The 22,057-nt window shown below is 37.4% G+C and overlaps 1 protein-coding gene across 27 annotated transcripts in view; it reads left to right on the top strand.

Moving 5' to 3' along the window:
• The window catches only part of NRXN1 (neurexin 1), a 1,133,918-nt gene that overhangs the window by 476,596 nt on the left and 635,265 nt on the right, over positions 1 to 22,057 (top strand). For all 27 annotated transcript variants that reach the window (XM_045446002.1, XM_045446007.1, XM_045446003.1 and 24 more), the window contains one exon: positions 18,461 to 18,899. In XM_045446002.1, the coding sequence (XP_045301958.1) occupies positions 18,461 to 18,899 (439 nt within the window). The remainder of the gene's footprint in view (positions 1 to 18,460; positions 18,900 to 22,057) is intronic.

Below are 22,057 nucleotides of genomic sequence, written 5' to 3'. Positions count from 1 at the left end.
ATCTGGGGGAGGGTTTCTGGTTTGAAGGCTTTCCTGGGGATTATCTCTGGCATCTGTGTGATGTCCCTCATCCAGTCTAGTCTCCAGCTATCCTTTGTGGATGGAGACATGAGTGGCCTTGACTCATCATTTGATTACTCTGTTGGCACATGTTCTTCAGGATGGAGGATTTTGTGTTTATCTTTAGATCCAAGATTCCAGAAGTTCCCTTGTCTGGGTGCCAGGACTCTTCTGGACTTTTAATTCTCTTCCTGTCTCTGAGTCCACCTGGGGATCCCAAGAACTTCTCTGCGGTCTTCTGGGGTCTTTGACGCTTCCCTAGGATATCCTTCCTTGCTGTTACCGCCTCTCTTCCCAGGTCTTGGTGGGTAGAGCATCTTGCCAAAATCAGGGCTTCTCTGAGAGGCTTTCAGTTCCCCGGATGAGTGAGGCAGCAGTGCCAGGTTCAGGTCTCGTAAGGAGAGCCATTCCATTTTTCTCCTTTTCTCCTTATTTTTGCCTTTTTCTGAGCTCCTCCCTCCAAGCACCTGAATGGTTTTCTCTGTCCTGTGTGGCAGGAACTTCCCCAAGTTATTTGCTGCTTTGTGGTTTACTCCGTGGTTCACCCCCTATTCCACAGTGAAATATTAAAGTGCACAAATCCTTTTAGATGTTTATTTTCCTCTCAAAAATTGTGACTTCTATAAACAAGCAAACAATATAAATGCTCATTTTATGACCTCACTACAGACTTAAAAACACCACCAACAACAAACTTATCATACTCAAAACTGAGCAGGACTAAATACCCTGGAATGATTAGGGATTAAGATTACAAAGAATAAAATTATACAAGTTTAACCTCTAACAAATTTTATCTCCTTTGTATCTAAGAATGTGAAAAGGCACTTCTTTCTTGGCCCTCTCAAGACCCGGAAGACTTACTGTTTTCTCCAAATTCCTAACTTATTGATTGAGTTTCCTTCCCTGTGCAAACTTAATCTTCTCAATGGGTATTTATAATTTCCCTTTTCAAAGCAATCAGCTATTAGAGTTGTGCTTCTCTTCATTTTAAGTGTCGCTCTGGGAAACATTTCATATTGTGGTAATTTAAACTAGTATCTCCTTCAGAGGCTTCCTGGTGTCAACTAGGTTCTTTAAGAAACAGATCCTTGGGTTTATAGCTACAGCTGTGATCAGCAAACCCTTATGTATTGCTCCAGTGTAGACATTCTGATTTGGATTTAAATGTGGGCCTGCTTCTTAAAGAGAGAGCCTTTATTTACTGAGCGATTTCTTGTGACTTAGTCAAACACAGCTGCACATGGTCATGGATGAGTGACTTCCCAAAGCGCTTCTTTCTTCCCCACCTCCCTCACTTTTTGTTTGCATGCTGGTATGCATTAGTCAGATAAAAAGTAAGACCACTAGTGCCCTCATTTAGAAAAATGCCAGGAAAAACACTTACCTCATTATTATCATTATCAATATTTTTTTTGATCCATACTTATTCAACAAATTTGGACAGATTCACGTCTTCCCAGCATGAGCTATGGTGTCAGAATGCACACTCGTCTCTGATTCAATCAGAAAGGTGACCAAGCTATAGAAAATAACATGTATTTCAAAATAAAATCATATCCCTGAACCTTAGCAGCACTTCGAGTCTTTATTTAGCAAGACTCAGCATTGCATGAACATTTCATGAAAGGTGTCATCTCATAAGTTTGTCATAAAGCAGGTGCACAATAATAGCAATATATAAAAACACTTTTGAGCCTCCTTTGCCTGGTCAGACATGCCCATTAGTCATTTCCCTTCCAGTTTGGATGGGTTTATTTCAATCTATCCATGTTTGTATCTGTTTCCTTTTGTGGTCTGTGGCTCACATGTACAACACAGCTGCCAGGGCTTAGGGCTGTTTTTTGCAAGTTAACCAAGGAGCAAAAGCAAAGACTCACATGAGCAGCTCATGGTAAGAGTGCTTGAATAAGTTATATTTGAATGAAAATATCCTGAATCCACTAAAAGTAAAGTTCTTCTTTAGTGATACTTTAATATGAGGAAGAAGCAACTGAAGATTATTGGATTTACCACATTTATGAGAAATTAATTGTAAATGGAATTACAAATCTCAGTTAATCACGTGTAAAGAATAGCACTGACCTACTCACCACTACCACAGAAACACCCAACTCTTTGGGTGGAATAAAGGCATTTTACATTCTACTTCTCTTGGGCTTTTCTGCCTTTGATTCTTCCTCTCAGTACTCTGCTGCCACCCTATGTCCTAATTCTTCTTCCTCGCTGGGCTCACATTTTCCCAAAACCAAGCTTGCTTCTTCTTGCTCGTCAAAGATACTCCTACGCTGCCACTGGCTTATTATAGGCCTAAAAAATCATCAGTAGTAAATATTCTATGATAGGACCATTGAAGATTTTGTTTTTTCTTTAATTTAGTAGAAACCAGATAATCAGAGATCCAGTGACAGTGGTTACTTGAAAGGATCCACGTATTAGTCGTGATGTAAAGGCTTTATTCTGGATTATTTATTGTTTTATTTATGATCCTTTACGATGTTCTAGTTACATCATGCAATTATAGTACTGTTGAACATGGGGATGAATTTATATCATTATTATATTGCATTTTGATATTTCTTTAATCTAAGAACACTGTGCACCTGTAGAAGTTCATCAGCAGTGACAGAGACTAGAAGGCTGGATTCTGTCAGCCTTTCAGTACCTGTGAGCTACAGAATTAATTTTTACTTGCACATCACAATTTTGTGAATGTTTCTTGACTAGGCAGTCTAGTTTGTATATTTGACCTACAGATACATCGGTGATGACAGAGATCTATTGTAGTTCTCAAGTCAATATGATTTAAAAAAATTAATGTTTGGGCGCCTGGGTGGCTCAGTCGGTTGAGCGTCCGACTTCGGCTCAGGTCATGATCTCACGGTCTGTGAGTTCGAGCCCCGCGTCGGGCTCTGTGCTGACAGCCCAGAGCCTGGAGCCTGCTTCCGATTCTGTGTCTCCCTCTCTCTCTGACCCTCCCCCGTTCATGCTCTGTCTCTCTCTGTCTCAAAAATAAATAAACATTTAAAAAAAATTTAAAAATAAAATAAAAAAATAAAAAAATTAATGTTTATTTTTGAGAGAGAGATTGGCAGAGCATGAGCATGGGAGAGTCAGAGAGTGAAGGAGACACAGAATCTGAAGCAGGCTCTGGGCTCTGAACTGTCAGCACAGAGCCCCACATGGGGCTCAAACTCACAAACCGTGAGATCATGGCCTGAGCTGAAGTCGGAGACTTAGCCAACTAAGCCACCCAGGTGCCCCATCAAGTCAATATGATTGACTCTCATGGTGATTTCAATGGAAAGTCACCGAATTTGATATAGGTATGAAATTTTTACTGGTTTCTGTAAAAGCTCATGCCAAGATCTTTATCCGTGGGCTAATTATTATTGTCAAAGTTAACTGTCTTTTAGGATTGTGTGGGGAAAAAAGGTTGAGGTAGAAATAAGCAAGATTATATGGTCTTTGAGGGGCTTGGCTTGGTTCTATAATATTCTTAAGAGCAAAGACCTTGGATTCAGACTGCCTGGAATTGAAACTTGATTCAGCCACTTCCAGAGTCACTGTGTTTCACAGACACTGTAGTCTACTGAATGTGCCACTGGGAATTCTGCAGCACTGGGCATGTTCTGCTACCTCCACAGGTTGTCCTGAAGATTAAGTGGGTAGAGTGCTTAAAACAGTGTCTAAATAAGTACTCTGTAACTGTTTGCTATCAGTATCCTTTGAGTAAAAGTGGTTTTATTAATGACTAGTACACCTTAAAAATTGAGTATATTCTAGTTATAATTTTAATTATCTCTAATGATGGCTTTCCCTCCCCACCCCCACCCCCACCCCAAATACTTCTAGTTACTGGCACTTGTTCCAATAAATTGATTTTCAACAAGTCAATTTGGGCTCTTTAATCCTAGAAAAATAATGTATTGCAGTGCAGTACAAGGCCATATAGGAGACTGAGACAAAAGTAACAATCAGTAATACTGATTCTGTCTTTACTTAAAATTTTGATATTTCGTTCATCATAGGATTTTTTTGCATTGATTTAAAAAACACCCTGAGATATTATTTTTCTTGAGTACTGAGTTTTTAGCATTTTCCACTCCTTCCCTATGTTTTGCATCTCAGGTGAGTACCTCAGTCACTTTACCCATGTTATCCTAGTCCTGGCCCTGCTATACTGGACTTCATCTGTTGTAATGAAAAAAAAAAAAAAAAAAAAAAATATATATATATATATATATATATATCGAGTCTGTGTTGACTCAAGGAGACTACAGCAGCCAAATGTAAATCTAGACCCCCTGGAAACTGACCCTTAAAATGTCATTCCTATTAATGCTAATTCTCATTTTTTTTATTTTCCACTTACATGGTAATTAGAGAAACTTAGTATAAGGAATCCTTAAAATTCAAAACAAGTTTTGTATTTACTTGATAACATGGCTGGGTAATTTGGTCTTAAGAATGAAGTGAGCACAAAATAAATGTGAGACCATATCAGAGTATCATAGGAAATCCATGGGAACACCAGTTACCCTGAAATCAAGGGATAAAGAGAATAGGATGGAACCTAAGGGGATTTTTTTTAACCAGTAGTATTAAGAGAATCACAGCTAGTCAAAGGAGCCATATCATGGAAGAATAGGAAGGGCTTAAATGTGTCCTTTTACTTATTGATGACGAGGTTGTAGAATTATTCCCAGGACCCATGCTGGCTAAGTAAACAGAAACTCAGTCAGTATCCCATGAGATGATGACGAGCATTAACCAAAAAAACACATCTATGAGTTTGTAATCAGATAAATGTTGAGTTGGATTACTTTTCTGTCATCTATTAGCTATACAATTTAGACAAGATACTTAAATTCTCTGAACCTTGGCAAGGAGGTAAAAATTATGAGAAATAGCATATATGTAATGTAGCTAAAAATGCATGGGGCACATAGAAGGTGCTTAATGGTTGGTTACTGGTGCTATTACAATTCATACTAATATATATCAGGCAACATACTTGCTAATCAAGGACGATTAGGAGCAAGTGGGTATAGATGGACAAATCCAGTGAACCACCTGATAGGGTAGTGGTTTAGTCCTGAGCAGGATACTGATAGCCAAGCCATTAGGCCTAAAGAAGAGAACACTTGTGTCCATTTAGCCACCTGAGGGGTGGCCAACCTATCATCAGATTAGCATTTATGTGCTGTTGAGCCCAGTGTCTTAATATGCAAGAAAATGACCCAAACAGATAGGAACCTAGGGAGCCAGCCAGGCCTCTGATCACCCAAGATTCAGGCAGCCTCCAGTAAGCCAGTAGAGAGTGAGAACTAGGCTAATTCTGGAAATTGCTCTTCCAGAGAGGGAAAGGGGGTGGTACATGAGCTGGCAGAGCGTACAGAACTGCAGGAAGGAGCTGATGACAGTGATACCTGGAGGAGATGACTGCAGCAGGCCTTCCTTCCACACAAGACTGGATAGTCACCTGGCAACAACAAGTAGGCTCATGCTGCCCATCCTACATTACTGAAAGATACATCCTTATCTTTATTTTCTCAAACTTGTGTTTAATTTTTTTTTAAAAAATTTAATGTTCATTTATTTTTGAGAGAGGACAGAGCATGAGCAGGGGAGGAACAGAGAGAGAAGGAGACACAGAATCCAATACAGGCTCCAGGCTCCCAGCTGTCAGCACAGAACCCTTCGTGAGGCTCAAACCCATGAACCGCGAGATCATGACCTGAGCCAAAGTCGGACGCTTAACCAACTGAGTCTCCCAGGAGTCCCAAACTTGTGTTTAATTTTAAAAAAATCTCTGATCCTCTGAGTAGTACTTATTTTGTAGTACTCCTGGGTAAAAAAAAAAAAAAAAAAAAAAAAAAAAAAGATAATAATGATAATAATAATGATATAAAATAACCAAAAAAAAAATGTTTTAACAGATTTGGGACTTTTTGAAGCCTACATAACATTTCAGAGCATTTTTTTTCTTCCCAGTCCTCAAAGGAAGCACACCTGGTAACTGATGCTTATACCATATCTAAGTTCCTGGCCAGTCCATTTAAAAAAATATAGCCATCTGGATATTTGGTCTAGGATATTTAGTCACTGCTGCTGCAGCATTAAAAAAAATTACTCTTTCTTACTTGAAATGAATAAACTGATCATATCTTTCCATAACATAAAAATAGATTTAGACTCATCTCTATAAGGAAGAAACACAAGAAATTACATAAGACTCCATGATCTTTTTCTTAGCAGCTAATTGAGTATCCCAAGCAATTAAGAAATTTATGTGTATTGTCATCCTCCAAAGCCCCTGAGTGGCTCAGTTGGTTGAGTGTCGAACTCTTGATTTCAGCTCAGGCCATGATGTCACCATTCATGAGTTTGAGCCCAGCATTGGGCTCTGCGCTGAGAGCATAGAGCCTGCTTGGAATTTTCTCTCTCTCCCTCCCTCTCTGCCCCCTCCTCCAAATAAATAAACATTAAAAAAAATAAGGAAAGGGATTTCATTCCTATTTCTCAACTGAAATTGTCCAGCATTCTCTTCAGTTCCATTTGCAGGATATCCATTCGCTGGATACCTGGATCCAGCATTCGTTTAATCCTAGACACCACCGTCAGTTTTCCTTGCATCGTGTGTGAGTTTGGTCTTTGCATTTTTTATTTTAGTGAATTTTCCTTGGCAAAGACCCTGCTCCTGCCTGGGAGCTGATTGAGCTTCCGTAGAGCCAATATGTTTCTCAGTTCTCCAATTTAAATTCTGCCAAGAATCTCCTAACGTGTGCCATGAGAAATTCAACCGCACATAAAACCCCATTCATTAAATAAACAGTTAACTAAGCAACCCTTGGCAAAAGGCACAACCCATCTGACATTTGAAGCACTAGGGACCTTCCAAAGGAAATAATTAAAGAATGCATTAAGAAGAAATACCCCAGTGCCGAGCAGCCATAATTGAAAAGTAACAGCTCACAACCTGGAGTTTCTATGCTTTTGGGGGGGGGTCTTTGAAATTAGAAATGAAGAAGAGTTGTGCCCTCCCAGTATTTCAACAAATCTAGGAAAGGATACATACTGACCCACTCTTAATGCAATCTAAATAAAACAGCTATTTGCATCAGGCCGTAGTTCTATCAACTCAGTGTGATTATAGAGGCCATCTCATTATTCCTTTGCTGAATTGAAAATTACAAAGTATTCCTTAATGAATACTTTTTGTTTAGTAGACTAAATCTTTCAAAATGTAAAGTTCATGGAGATAAGACACCAAGTTATGAAATTTGGGAAGCAATCAGGTAAACATGAGGATTTGAGGGTGATTAATTACTTCAAAGTATGCTTTTAGAGAAGCAGCCACTTATTTATTTAAATGACCAGCATTCCTGTCTTATACATTTAAGATCATAATAATAACAATAACAGCTACTCTTTACTCAGTGCCCAAGACCAAGCACCTAGTACTGTATTGCTTAAATAATACTATAACATAAATGTTAACCTCACTTGAAAAAGGGGAGAAACTACTTCAGAGAAACTAGAGAACTTCCCCAGGGCAGTGTGGTTAAGTATCAGAGCAGGAATTCAAACCTAAGGCTGTTTGAATCTGTATTCACATCTATATGTATGTATCATACAAAGCATTGCCTTCAGATAATATTAAAATTACAGGGCATATTTATACACAACTTCTTAGTAACAAGTCTAGTTTGAAAAATAGTTTTATTGTGAGTGTGAAAAACAGCAGCATTGGCTGTCTTAAATATCAGCTTCCCTTGTTTCCTTTGTGGGTGCTCAGGGAGTCTTGTGATTAAGAAGGAAAGGCCGGCCAGCCAGGGCAAGAGAGGGGACTGATAAACAATTTGATAATCAGATCTTGAAATCTCAAGTCAATAAGGTTTAATAGAGTTGTATGGCTTTTATTGCTGCAGGAAACTTAATTATCATAAAAACAGCCCTATGGAAAGAAAACAAACAAACAAGTTATACAGTTTATTTCCCAGTCTGGAGACAGGCATTCAGATTCTGTCTTGTCCACTACTTACTAGCCTGACACTAGCTGTGTGTCCTCAGGCAAGTGGCCTGGCCTGTTGAAGAGAGCCATAATAAAGTGGACCACACTTTGCTTTCTCCTGTGCTGAGAGTCATGTAGCCTGTCCTCCAAATCTCTCCAATGGACTGGCCACCTACTCCTGGCATTTTACTGCAAGAAACTCCATCAGGCCTTGTGATCATTGAATTGGAATTAGTGTGTTTATAGTTGCATTTTTCCCTGATTTTATTTTTCTCTACAATTGTATATCTATCTTCCAACTAATAAATAATATGCTTTTCTTGGGCCAGATTCTCTGATGTGTTAAAATCGAAATTATTATAATCACTTATGGATGATAACTTTACAAATAATTATAATAATAGGAATGTAATTCTAAGCAAGATGTAATTTCCTTTTGCTATTCAGAAGTCTCTTTAAGTGAGTTTGAATGAATAATTTGCCACCAGCTTTAGCGGTCTATATTTTGGAAAGCTAAATCAGAGCAACTACAATAGTTCTGCTCTATATATTTATCTTATCTATACAGGAAACAAAACTATATGATATGATATATAAACGTCATTAGAATAATTAATGTAAATGGCTTAGTAGGACAGACCTAACATATATTAGAACACACTATAAAGACATGATAATTAAATGAAGTGGAGATTGATAAGAAAGGAAGGAAGAAAGAAAGAAAGAGAAAGAAAACTAATGAACAATAGAATGCTCAGGAACAGAACCTTGTACAGTATGTCTAAGAATTTAAAAATGTGGTAGGTCTTACAAATCAATAAAAAAAAGAAATTATTCAAGAAATGTGCTGGCTTAAATAAGTTAACTATCTGGGCAGGGGGACTCAATTTGGATCTTCATCTCAAAAAAGAAGAAAAATACTTTCAAAAAGATTAAAAAGTTATACACCCTCACAAGCACATATAAAATTAAGTAACAGATATTGTATGTAATAATATGTTTATCAAATCTCTCTTGGGGGGAGGACTTCCTAAGCCAAAAAGTAATGAACACAATCAAAAAGTAATAGAATCTGAGGCACCTGTGTGGCTCAGTCAGTTGAACATACAGACTCTTGATTTTGGCTCTGGTCATCCTGATTCGAGTCACGGGATCAAGCCCCACTTTGGGTTCCATGCTGAGCATGAAGCCTGCTTGGGATTCTCTCTCTCTCTCTCTCTCTCTCTCTCTCTCTCTCTCCCTCTCTGCCCATCTCGTCCCTCCCCACTCGCTCTGTCTCTAAATTAAAAAAAAAAAAAGCAACAGTAGAATCGAATGTTAGAACTTTGGCATATCTAAAATAGCATACAGCATGTTACGGTAAATCAAAGTAAAAAGGACCAACTGTATCGTATATGGTATTTTAAATATATACATATATCCATCCTTACCATGAACATACATGTACTGGATGGTATATTATATACTAATAGCTACCCCTTTAGAAAAATATGAAATTAGATAATGAGAAAGCTTTGCTGAGCTCATGCAAAAGAACATGAATGCTCATGCTAGGGATGCAAAAGAACATGAATTGGTTAATCCGGACATAACATTTGATGCCAATGCCACTATTTTTGTTATTATCAGTTCAAAGATAATCATCCTTGGTTCATGGGAATATAGGTTCCCTTAAAAAAACAATAAAGTGGCCTCTTTTCCTTCATTGAGGCTAGCAGAGGCTTTAAAAAGTTTTGGGATAAAGTGGGCATGCATTGTCCTTATCAGCAGTGCCTGCCAGTTTGGAATAGAAGCTTTAAACCCTCATTTATGATGTTACATTCTGCAAGATTATGAAAGGCTGATGCTGAAAATATCTTCGTCACTTGGTTGCAAAATAGCAGTAAACATTGCAAGTTTATTGTTTCTAGTTAACTTTTCCAGTGTCTTTTAAAACGCCATTAGTAGGGGAAATAACTGTAAGAATTTTTCCCCTCAGGACTTTTATTTTTATATTTGAGTGTCAGCTTATTGCGAAGCTATCACGGTTTTAAAGATAGAATTGCCTTTAAATCCGTTACAGTTCCCTTTCTGCCATGTTGCGGAAAAGACGGCAGCTCTTCATTTGTAATTGCTCAAGGGCCTCTCATATCCGATGCCTCTGGTAGAGACAGCTCATCGTTCCATTTGTTTGTTTTTTAACACAGTCAAAAAGGAACAAAATACTGAATTCCTCGATACATGTTCATGATCAGAGTTTGCTGCCAACTGAGACACGGTCCCTGAGCTTATCTGAAGAACCTCAGTTTCCTCATCTGAAAATAGGAGGATTGATCTAGTTTTCAGCTTTTACTTTTTAACTTGGCACCTCAGCTCTCATGTAATTGAAATAGTGGTTCATTTTTCCATTTTTTTTCCCCCAAAGGCATTGCTGAATTACTAAATCTTTAATGGGAGAAAAAGAGACATTCCTATCTAGTAGAACTCAAGTTCTTTTGCCACACACCCATATGCCACTGAAAGCTTCATTAAATAGAGCTGTTAACCCCGGGACAGCACAGTCTTTTGCTCCCATGGCTAACTTGTACAGATGGTGCCCAAGGTTGTCTAAATAACTTTAGGCAGTTCACTGAGGATAGAATGAAGGAAGGGGAAAGCAAGAGGGTATTTTCTTTTGCTTTTCAAAGCTTCTTTTCATGAATCAGATGTAGTTGATCATGTTTAATTGAAACTAAGCAAAAAGATTTCTTTCTCTACATTGCTTAAATAAAATATTGTTATTTTTAGTCCTTTCCAACTTTCAACTAATTTTTGGTTTGAAATTAATGAGTCACATGCCTTTATTGAGAAATGATGTTATTGTCATCTGTTTTTACATTCCCCAATTATTTATTTAGGTAGGGGGAAAATTTCAATTTAGTTGAATAATCTCTGAATAGGATTAGATTATGGGGGGAAAACACCAACTCTGCCCTCCCCACCCCCAAATGAGAACTTTCTTATCTTTCAAAATTCCTTATGTAACTCTTTTAAATCAAATTTCCTGAACGCTAAGTATTGTTTAAAACTTTTTTTTATTGTTTATTTATTTTTGAGAGAGAGAGAGAGAGAGAGAGAGAGAGAGAACAGAGTGCTTGCAGGGAAAGGGCAGAGAGAGAGGGAGACACAGAATCTGAAGCAAGCTCCAGGCTCTGAGCTGTCAGCACAGAGCCTGACGCGGGGCTTGAACTCATGAGCTGTGAGATGATGACTTGAACTGAAGACAGACACTTAACCGACTGAGCCACCCAGGTGCCCCTCTTGGTATTGTTTTTAAAGTGATGTTGGGCTACTCTGAACAGGGCGTGTGCATTTCCTGTCTGCTACCTCTTCTCTGACTCACGCCCTGCAGCTGGACCCACAGCTGCCTCAACTGCGCATATTCACATTATAAATGGACACTTCTGTGGTGGGACATTCTCAGAAAAGCTAAAATCCTATTAGTCCCTTAGTCAGTTAAGTTCAACAAACTGTTTTTTTTTTTTTTTTCCTTCATCTTTTTATTCCAAGCACGTTCTGTGCTAGGCTCTCAGTGTAAGAAAGTGAACAGCATAGGAAACTTGATCTTGGGTAAAAGGACAATAATGAGTGCAGTGATTTTTTCTAAAAAAAGTGACCACTTTGCCTCTACTCCACTCTTACAATTGTGTCTTCATGGTGGCAGGAACATTAGAGAAAATCTGTTTAATTTTCTACTTTCTTTAATAATAAAATAAATCCTTTTTTTTTGTCTCTTGGCTGCAGCCTTTCCTTTGGAGTAAGCCAAGCTTATAAATGCTGATATTTGCTTTTAGGCCAAGACATTTTTTTATTCCAAATGAGTAAGACCATCTGTGTGTTTTAGCCAAGAACTCTCTAATTTTTGGAATTATTATATGCTATTAGTGTATGTATATTAGCATTTTGGTGTGTATATGATATATGTATGTGTTATCTACTTATCTATCTAGAGATGTACTATATATTCTAATATATATGTATATTTTTCTGGACATTAATATTAGTCTGACATATTACATATAAGCGCGTTTATATTAGGTAATGTATAAGCTGTGTGTGTGTGTTCACATATAGTTCACACATTACTGATAAATATACCAATATCAAACATTTGTGAGAAAATAAACTGGTTTATTCACATACTTTAATTCTAATATTTTATTATATATATCCTAGTATTATATATATCCAAAAAGGCATACCTGTTGAAAAACTACACTATAGTTCTAGAAACAGAAGTAAGCCCCATTACTTAAACTGGATTTGAAGAGACATTTTATTTTATTTTTTTTTAATTTTTTTTTAACGTTTATTTATTTTTGAGACAGAGAGAGACAGAGCATGCACAGGGGAGGAGCAGAGAGAGAGTGAGACACAGAATCTGAAACAGGTTCCAGGCTCTGAGCTGTCAGCACAGAGCCCGACATGGGGCTCGAACTCACAGACCGTGAGATCATGACCTGAGCCGAAGTCGGACGATTAACCGACCAAGCCACCCTGGCGCCCCTGAAGAGACATTTTAGTCAATAGCCACACAAAAACACACTCTTGCTCAGTTGTGATCTTTGATTCATTTAGAGATATTTTAGGGGCGCCTGGGTGTCTCAGTCGGTTAAGTGTCCGACTTTGGCTCAGGTCATGATCTCATGGTTGACAAGTTTGAGCCCCGCGTCAGGCTCTGTGCTGACAGCTCAGAGCCTGGAGCCTGCTTCAGATTCTGTGTCTCCCTCTCTCTCTGCCCCTCCCTGGCTCATGCTCTGTCTCTCTCTGTCTCAAAAATAAATAAAAATGTTAACAAAATTTTTAGAGATATTTTAATGAGGACAAATGGAAGGAAAGATACTGTCATGTAACTCATAGCAAGATCATCCTTTTGCATGGTGGCATATAGCTGTTTGATTGTGAATCTCCTGCTTAGCAACTGCTATCAAAACCATAAGTGGAATTACAAGTGAAAACTGTAAATGAAATTTCCTGCGAGACAAACACAGAGTTTGAAGTTAACATCGTTAGCTTTTCACAGTATTTGGCATGAGCATGATAAAAGACATTCAGCGAGTTCTGTGCCTCCATATATTTATTGATAAAATAGGATAATGTTTTCTATTTCTTAGGATGCTTGTGAGGAGTAAACACATTATACGTATAAATTTCTTATGACAGGGTCTGACAGAAGATAAGTACTCAATAAATCTTAACTGATTCTTGTTGTGGTGACGGTGGTGTTTTTTGTTGATATCAGATGCCACAGAAGTTCTCTCAGGAGTGAAAATAAAAGCCCCAGGCTCCCTAGCTTCCTATGTATTTTTCTAGCTAAGAAACCTTATCTATAGACCAAGCCTTCAAACTGCAATGTAAGTATCAGGATACAAAAAGAAGCCCCAGTCTGCTTTGATCTCTTTGATCCTTCTGGTTGCAGTCCTGTTAATTACTTGAAAACAGCAGTCAGCTACTGTGTGCCCTGTTAGCTGTTACCTTTGTTACAGCTCCGTTCATTCGCTCTCAGAATAATAATATTGGTATTTATGATAATAACAACATGAACAAGAGCAGCCAGCTGATAGTCACTTGGGCACTTACTCTGTGCCAGGCCCTGTTTTTAGCACTTCCCTTGAAATATAATTTATTTTTTACAATGACCCTAATGTGGTAGATATGATTATTCCATTTTACAGATTAAACTGAGTCTCTGTGGGATTGAAGGACTTGTGCAAGGTCACAGGATTGCAAGTGGGTGAGCTGCAGTTCTCTTGGAAATTGTGAGAACCAAATTCTTGGCCCTTCTTTGTTACTATTCTCAAGAATGGAAGAGAATCCAAGCTCAGATTAGAATAAGCCATTCAAGTTCTCAGGGAGGTCACAACTGAGTCTACACCCCTGCATCACTCCTTGATTTTAAACTCAGTACCCATTTCATCACCCTGTATGTATACTCTCGTAGTTAAGACACGAACTGCCTTGATCAGTGCATGTTAATTAATTCAAGAGCCTCATGAAAATTTCTAAGCTGAAACGTTTATTTGTAACAACAAAAAGTCATTGTGTGAGTAGCAAATGTTTTCCTACTGATCTGCTTCTTTCGCACACTGCCACTTCCTGTGGAAGGGCCTTATCTATCAGCCACCAGTTCTCCAGGACCATCTGTACAAACCTTAGATACATATGATGCTTGATGTGTGTCTGTGTACCTAAAGATGTAGGTGTATATTCCCTTTACCTAATGGATTAGTGTCTCGGTATATCCCCGAATAGAGAGCAATATCCTGACATCAAAACCACAACTGGAAAAAGGCTAGAAAAAGAGAAGGAACAGTAGAACATCTTTTACCTTTGTCCCAAATCACATAGATTGACAGGGGGTGGCGGGGGTGGGGGGGTGGAGGCTCAAGGATTTATAGACATGACATGTTTTTTTTTTCCTTTTTAGATATATATGTTTTATATATAAAATTAAGAAACTGAGAGAGAGAATAGGCAACTGAACTTAGATACTAGCTTTGTGATTAAGCCAAGTCTATACCCAGACTCTCAAACTTACTATTATTTTTTTTTATTTTTTAGCTTATTTATTTCCCTTTTTAAAAAAGATTGATATCAAGATCAAATAAAATACTCAGTGACAGCTTACCTCAAAATCCAAACCTAGGGATATAAAAATACAAACATATTGCTTCTATTTTTGCATATTTAAGTGTGAGGGACATTTTTAAAATTTTAACAAATGTTGAAAGGAAAAGGTCATCATATCAAAATGTGGAAATTATATGGCAGCTAAATAAATAAATAAATAAATAACAAAAAACCTAGTGTTTCTTATGTTTTTATCCCTGTGGGATTTACGATATGAGTCCATGAAGCAGAGAAATGAAATGCAACATTTTGAATTACTTTTCAAAAAGAAAAAAAAAAAAGAAAAATCAATATCCCCAAAGAAATCTTGATTTTATGAACTGATCCAAATGAATGTGCAATAATATCATCTAATTGTCAGGACTTTAGAGTATATAGATATTTTTTGAAAGTTGTAACTATTAAATAAATTACAACTTTTGACATAAATTAAAAAGATATATGAATAATTATAAATTATTGAGAGCCATATTATCTCAGAAAGAAGCAAAAAATAGCTTACACATGAATTTTTGGAAAATTTGGAGTGCTTGCAGTCTACTTATTATTATAATTGAACTACATTCAGGTCATTTTAAGAGTAAGCCTAACTTTCAAAAAGTAGGGTGATTATGGAATCTGGGTCAGATGAAGGAGCAGTGTAGTTTTGAGAGCTATCAGCCTGCCTATCCAAAATTGCTTTTCTGTCTTCTGGAGTTGCCTTTCAAAGAATACAAAATAGGAAGGGGAAAAAAAAAAAAAAAAGAAAACATCATTTTGCTTCTCCTCAAGATACTTCTTCCAGGAAAATGATTCTACCTCTGGAGAATTTTAACTCGGGTGTTTTTCATTCAAAAAGTAATTTAAACCCTACAATATGAGTTTGAAGGTGAAGTTTTCCAATACATAAACCAGCTTACCATTTATAAGTGAACATGCACAGAAGTTTCCACATTTTCTGGAGAAATAAGCTCAAAATAGCAGCGAGTGTGTGAGACTGGTCTGCAATACCATATTCTGCTTTACTTAACTGCATTTGTAAGTATTGTTAATGATAGTCTATAATCTGGGACTAAGTTTAAAAAGTGAAGGGAGAATTTTATTCAATTCTTGGAAACTATTGAGTGTCTACTTTGTGCCAGGTACTAATCTTGGTGCTTGGCTATGGTGAGCAAGGACCCTGTCTGCACAAAGCATAGATTGTGGTGGAGATCCATCATCTTTTTGGTGGGGTAAGGAGGAGTTGGAGGAGGTGTGTGTGTGTGTATGGCTAACCCTAAGTTATATGATCATGGGAATCCCTGCTTTTCTTCTCCATTTCTCGAACCTCCCTTTCCCTGGGGTATCCAATTCACTCATGAGATTGTAAATCACTTGCTGAAATCTGTAGCTAGAATTGCCCCAACCCCACATCCTTCAGTTTTTGGTAGCTGATTTTGGACTCATGAGGCAGTATATGCATTCATATACCTACTTACTCACGTCAGAAACACCCAACTCTGTGGCAGTGGTTCTATTTCACGGGCAATGTGTTAGCATAGGTCAACCTTATCATCTGCATCAATTGGGTCAGAAAATATTATACTCGTTCCTGATCACTACCTTTGTTAAGGGAATCTCCAGATAATAAAATATAAATCACCAGGAAACATGAAAAAATACAGGCTTGGATAGCTTGAAAGTCATGGTGAGAGGTTATAAAACTTGGAAACCATTTTCTCCACTTCTAAAGATCCCCAAAGAAAGACAATCTTGAATCAACTTTCCCAAGGCTTAATAGCTCTTTCTCTCTTCAAGAAAGTATACTGAAGAATTAATCTAATTCCTTTTTGTTATTGCTTAAGTCCATTTTCTCTTCTTTTGTTGTCAATCTACACTTATTGAACAGTTATACATATTTTCTCAAAGAATAATTTTGTATGCTATTCTTTATAATAATCCTCCTTCAAGATAAGGGTAAACCGAAATGGGACTAGCATTGGAAAGATGCGGCTTATTTGGTAGGCACCAATCAGGTATAAAATACCAATTATATGTTTGTGCCAAATTTCTTTTTCATTCCAAGTTTATTTGAGAGGGTCGGGGGAGAGGCAGAGAGAGAGTCCCAAGCAGGCTCCACCTGTCAGAGCCCAATGTGGGGCTCGAACTCACAAACCTGAGCAGAAATCAAGAGTCAGATGCTTAACCCACTGAGCCACCCAAGCGTCCCGAGTATGTGCTTAATTTCTAAACATTTCCTTATAATAGATTAATTTACCACCATTATTTCTGTGTCTACAAGATGATGGTATTTATTATCATGCAGTTTGATGTAGTTGATATTTATTGAAATCTTACAATGTGCCTGGCATTGGATGATTGCCTTTATGTAGATTTTCTCACTTGCATACATTTTCTTCTTTAACCATTACAATCATCCTGTAAGATGCTATCTCCCTAAAAGGGAGAAAAGTAAGGCTTGGGGAGATCATGCAGTTAGGTAATGCTGGAGCTAGCATTTGAACTCAGTCTGATACCAAGGCCTACACTCTTACTCTGAAAAATAAAGTATCCATTAACACACTATATCAGGAAATTCATTAGCAACACTAACCATTGGCTCAGTTTAGTTTTGCCACAGGTTTGCTATATTGACCTGTTAACTTTACAGCACTAATCAGACACAGGCTGTCTTATTTTTTCTATTATATAAATATAAATGAATTTAGAACTTGTCAGTATTGGCTGCTATGAATTCTTGAATGGCTTCTTAAAATAATTTAGATAGTTAACTGGACATAGATGGCTAATTTACTCTTAAGTCAGTGTGACGTGTATTTTGGAAATGTAATTATGCTTAGTATGCATTAGATAGAGAAAGGGTATGGACTCTCTTTATCTTAATGTCAGAACGGCTTCGAGTTTGTTAAGGTGATGTGATAGCAGATGCTTGATATTGTGAATCCTACCAGTGGATTTGTCCAGTGTACCATTGGAGTCCAAAAAGCCATGAGAACTATCAGCAAGCAGTCAGAAAGAACCACCCAGCCCATTGAAATGAAGTGCCTTGGGAAATGAGAGTTAGGACAAACTTTGCTCTACATGTGTATACTTTAAAGTGAAACGGAACACACGTAATACAGGTTGAATGGATTTAGAGCAAACAACATTTCCAGAGTTACCTAACATTATTCAAACAGTTGTTAATATAGGCCACAGGGAAGAAGAGAGCTTCTGCATTTTAGTTGTATTTAATGATTTTTCTGAGAAAATTCAGTATGTTTTCTGCCTCAATTTATTGTGATTATCTTACAAAGTTTATACGCATTGTGACTATGTAGACCATAGAAGAATTCCTGTATTTTAGGTGACTGTTACACAAAATAATTTCAAATACTTTAGTGGTGGGAAAACTGAAAAACCTTTATATTTAATAAATGAATTATAGTAAGAAAAGCAATTGTCTTGTAAGTTTGACTCTATATACGCTTGAAATAATGAAAGCCGTATACAAATCCATTCAAATTATTTGAATTAACTGCAGCCAGTTTGTATGTGTATGTACACACATTATTTGAATGAAATTAGATTGGAATGGTTACTGTTTAATGAGTTGATACTTGATTTTTATTTGGCTGAGAAAGCTATCTCATATATCAAAATGCACTAACCATTATGTTACATGTGTTACAAACGTGTTGAAAGTCACTTAACTGAAGACAAGTTCTGCATATGAAAAGATGGGCCTGGTTTCTCACTGCTATCCTCTGCCCACAGGTTGTGTATAAAAATAATGATGTAAGACTGGAATTATCTCGTCTTGCCAAACAAGGAGACCCTAAGATGAAGATCCATGGAGTGGTAGCATTTAAATGTGAGAATGTTGCAACTTTGGACCCAATCACCTTTGAAACCCCAGAGTCTTTCATCTCTTTGCCTAAATGGAACGCAAAGAAAACAGGCTCCATATCATTTGATTTCCGTACAACAGAGCCAAATGGCCTCATCTTATTTAGCCATGGCAAGCCAAGACACCAAAAAGATGCCAAGCACCCTCAGATGATAAAGGTTGACTTCTTTGCTATTGAGATGCTGGATGGCCATCTCTACCTCCTCCTGGACATGGGGTCAGGTACAATAAAAATCAAAGCCCTACAGAAGAAGGTGAATGATGGAGAATGGTATCATGTGGACTTCCAGAGAGATGGACGGTCAGGTAATTTATCATTTCTTCTAACCTGTTTATCTGCTGGAACATGCTATTTACCCCTTGACACTCCAAAGGAATTAAAACCAAGATATATTAAGATTTCCTGCATTTCTGTTTTTAGGGTAAAGGAAATTTTCTGTTTTTATTTCTGTTTCATATCATATAAGAACCAGAAGGAGCTAATTAATCATTACAGTTGGGCATCAAACCCCAAATGCTCAAATGGCTTCTGGAATCACTTCTCAAATGAACATTTATTGGATAATCAAGTGCCAAATCTTGCAAGACATTTTATCTTGAATTTGAAAATGACAAAATTCAGGGTTCCTGTATTATCAATTATTGCTTATATCATTGGATGTTTGGAGGTGCCTGAAGTGGCAAATACAAAATATGAAAAAAAGAAAATTCAGCAATCCACATATAAATTCCTTAGTGTAGTTTTTAGTCCTTATTTTAACTTTTGTCTAAGTTGGGTCTGTGGTATCAAAAACACTTTAATCAACGCAGTAGGATTTCAAGAACACTGGCAAAACTCTTCCCTCAAAACAGAGCTCAAAACTCTGTTGACTTCCAAATAGCTTCCCTTTCTAATGTTTGAATTGAACCAATAGGGATTCTTTCCTCTGACTTCCTTTTCTGAACTTTTTTCCTGGAAGTGTGTGTGTGTGTGTGTGTGTATGCACGTGCCTGTTGGGGGGAGGGAGGTGTGCATGCACACACACACACACACACACACACACACACACACACACACACACGTGGTTGGGGAAAGGAGGGAGTGTTGTAGGGAAGGCCTGAAGAAATAACATTTAGTTACTCTGAAATTGGAGAGCGGATTATGAGGTTTAAGGAATTGACTACCATTAGGTTTGTGAGGGCAAGGATCACCCAGGCAGAGGAAATAGCATTGGTGGAAATCCAGAAAGAGACAGAGAGAGGGGGAGAGAGAGGGAGAAGGGAAGAGGCAACTTATTTTAGGTGCGCAACTATATTATTTCTTTTACTTTCTTCACCCTATGCTCCCATGCTCTGATTGTTCTTATCACTTACAAATCAAATAAGCTTCTTATAATAGGAGAAACTCTCGGGGCACCTGGGTGGCTCAGTCTGTTAACCATCTGACTTGGACTCAGGTCATGATCTAACGGTTGGTGGGTTCAAGCCCCATGGCCGGTTCTATGCTGACAGCTCAGAGCCTGGAGCCTGCTTCAGATTCTGTGACTCCCCCTCTCTCTGCCCCTCCACTGCTCATGCTCTGTGTTTCTCTGTCTCTCAAAAAATAAATAAATGTTAAAAAAAAGTTTAAAAAGAGGAAGAAGACAACGCTCCTCTCTTCCCTTCCCACACTTCCTTATTTGCTTATATACCATACCATCTACTCTGCATTTTCCACTGAATATAAGCTTGACGAAGGCATTTCTTGTGAGTCTGAATTTCTTCCTTTATAAAACATATTGGGAAGGGCCCAGTATTGACTGACTCCTAAACTCAATGAAGCAGAATTAACAGTGATAGGACCTAGGATTCTATACTTTTGCAAAGCTTTCCAAGGAACTTAATGATCAGCTGAGTATGGGAACCACAGTCCAGAGGACACTTAGTGCTTCTTTCAGATTCGTAATCTGTGATCATCATCCTATTTTAGGAGGGCTGTGCTGCAGCCTTGTGGTGAGTGCTCCTTTCACAGACTCCCTTGTCGCTTGATTACTCCCAGTCTCCCTGCAGCAGAACTGTGTCCTGTTTCACTCTTAGTCATGCCTCGTTTTACTGTGTATCTATCAAGAAGAATGTGACAGACTTCCTAGAATATATATATGTTATATATTATATTATATTATATTATATTATATTATATTATATATATTACATATATAACCCAATAAAATAAAGAAAGGGAATGAATGAGAATTGAGAAGGAGGTGTTGGTGAGGGTGGAAAATTGAAAGAAGGTCAGAACCCATTGCTCTGATCCTCAAATTATCTCAGAGACTATTTCTGATTCATCCCTCTCAGGAAATTTGGTCTCCCTCCACATGGAAGATTAGTTACCATCCTGTGCTATCTGTGCTTATTTGATCATTTCTCTACGGTGTCTTAAATGACTGTGAGGAGACAACTCTTTTTTCTTTTTCCTACTGTACTATGCTGATTCCATTAGAAAGTAGATTCCTTTTTTTTTTTTTTTGTCTGTTTTTTTTTTTTTTTTTTTTGATTTAAGCTGAGTGGACACTGATGGGAATACAGAAATACAGCAATAGAGTACCTCCTTTTCACGTCCTCCAGCCTGTCTTATTTCTACCAAAGTTAGCAATTGACTGGCTACTTGGAACTTTCAAACCGAAGTCTTAAAAAGAGGATTGGAACATTGACTAATCTTGTGCTTTGAAATATTAACTTGTGGATAATATAGTTTGACTTAAAATATACCTATAATAAAATTTTTAAATTACTCTCAAATATTTACATATATAAAGGACTATGTATACACACACACACACACACACACACACACATGCATATATAAGAAAGATTAAAGGAAAATAAATCCAGTCATTATTCATTTGATAATCATAATTTATGCTAGTCTTAGGTGATGATGTAGTCTATTTTCCCAAGTTCCTTGGATGACCTTTTACAATAAGGATCAGTTAAATACCTTAATCCTGAAGCCAAATAAAATTTACCTTTTTTTTTCCTGTTTAAGTTCTTTAATTCTTCCAAATTGCCTATGGTTTATTAACTGCCCTGTTTGTCCCCTCATTGCGAAAGGTCAAACGCAGAGAATATTTGTGTTAATTTGGAAAGTTCAATACTGTATGGGAGGAAGAGACATGCCTGAAGAGGTGTAATTTACATTAGGAAAGAAAATAAAACACCAGATTCTTGTTTAAATCCAAAGGAAAGACAAAGTTAGTATGCTTGGTGATGTTTGGATAGTAAAGTACTTTTATGTGATTACTATTTCAGATTAGTGAATTGAGACAAACACTACAAAAACCAAAGCTTGTTCGCTAAACCAAGTTCTGCCCTTTACTGAAGTGGAAAAAAAGAGAGTCCATTTTATGTTGGCCTAGCTCAAGGGAGTTTAATGCAATGTTAATAACTGCAGCTGTTAATATTTTATATATAGTATTTTAATTAAGTTCTATATTTGCACACTG

Source organism: Leopardus geoffroyi, chromosome A3, assembly GCF_018350155.1.
Source record: "Leopardus geoffroyi isolate Oge1 chromosome A3, O.geoffroyi_Oge1_pat1.0, whole genome shotgun sequence".
Lineage (NCBI taxonomy): Eukaryota > Metazoa > Chordata > Mammalia > Carnivora > Felidae > Leopardus > Leopardus geoffroyi.
The sequence above is the reverse complement of the archived record's forward strand: the minus strand, read 5'-3'. Positions and strand labels throughout refer to the sequence as shown.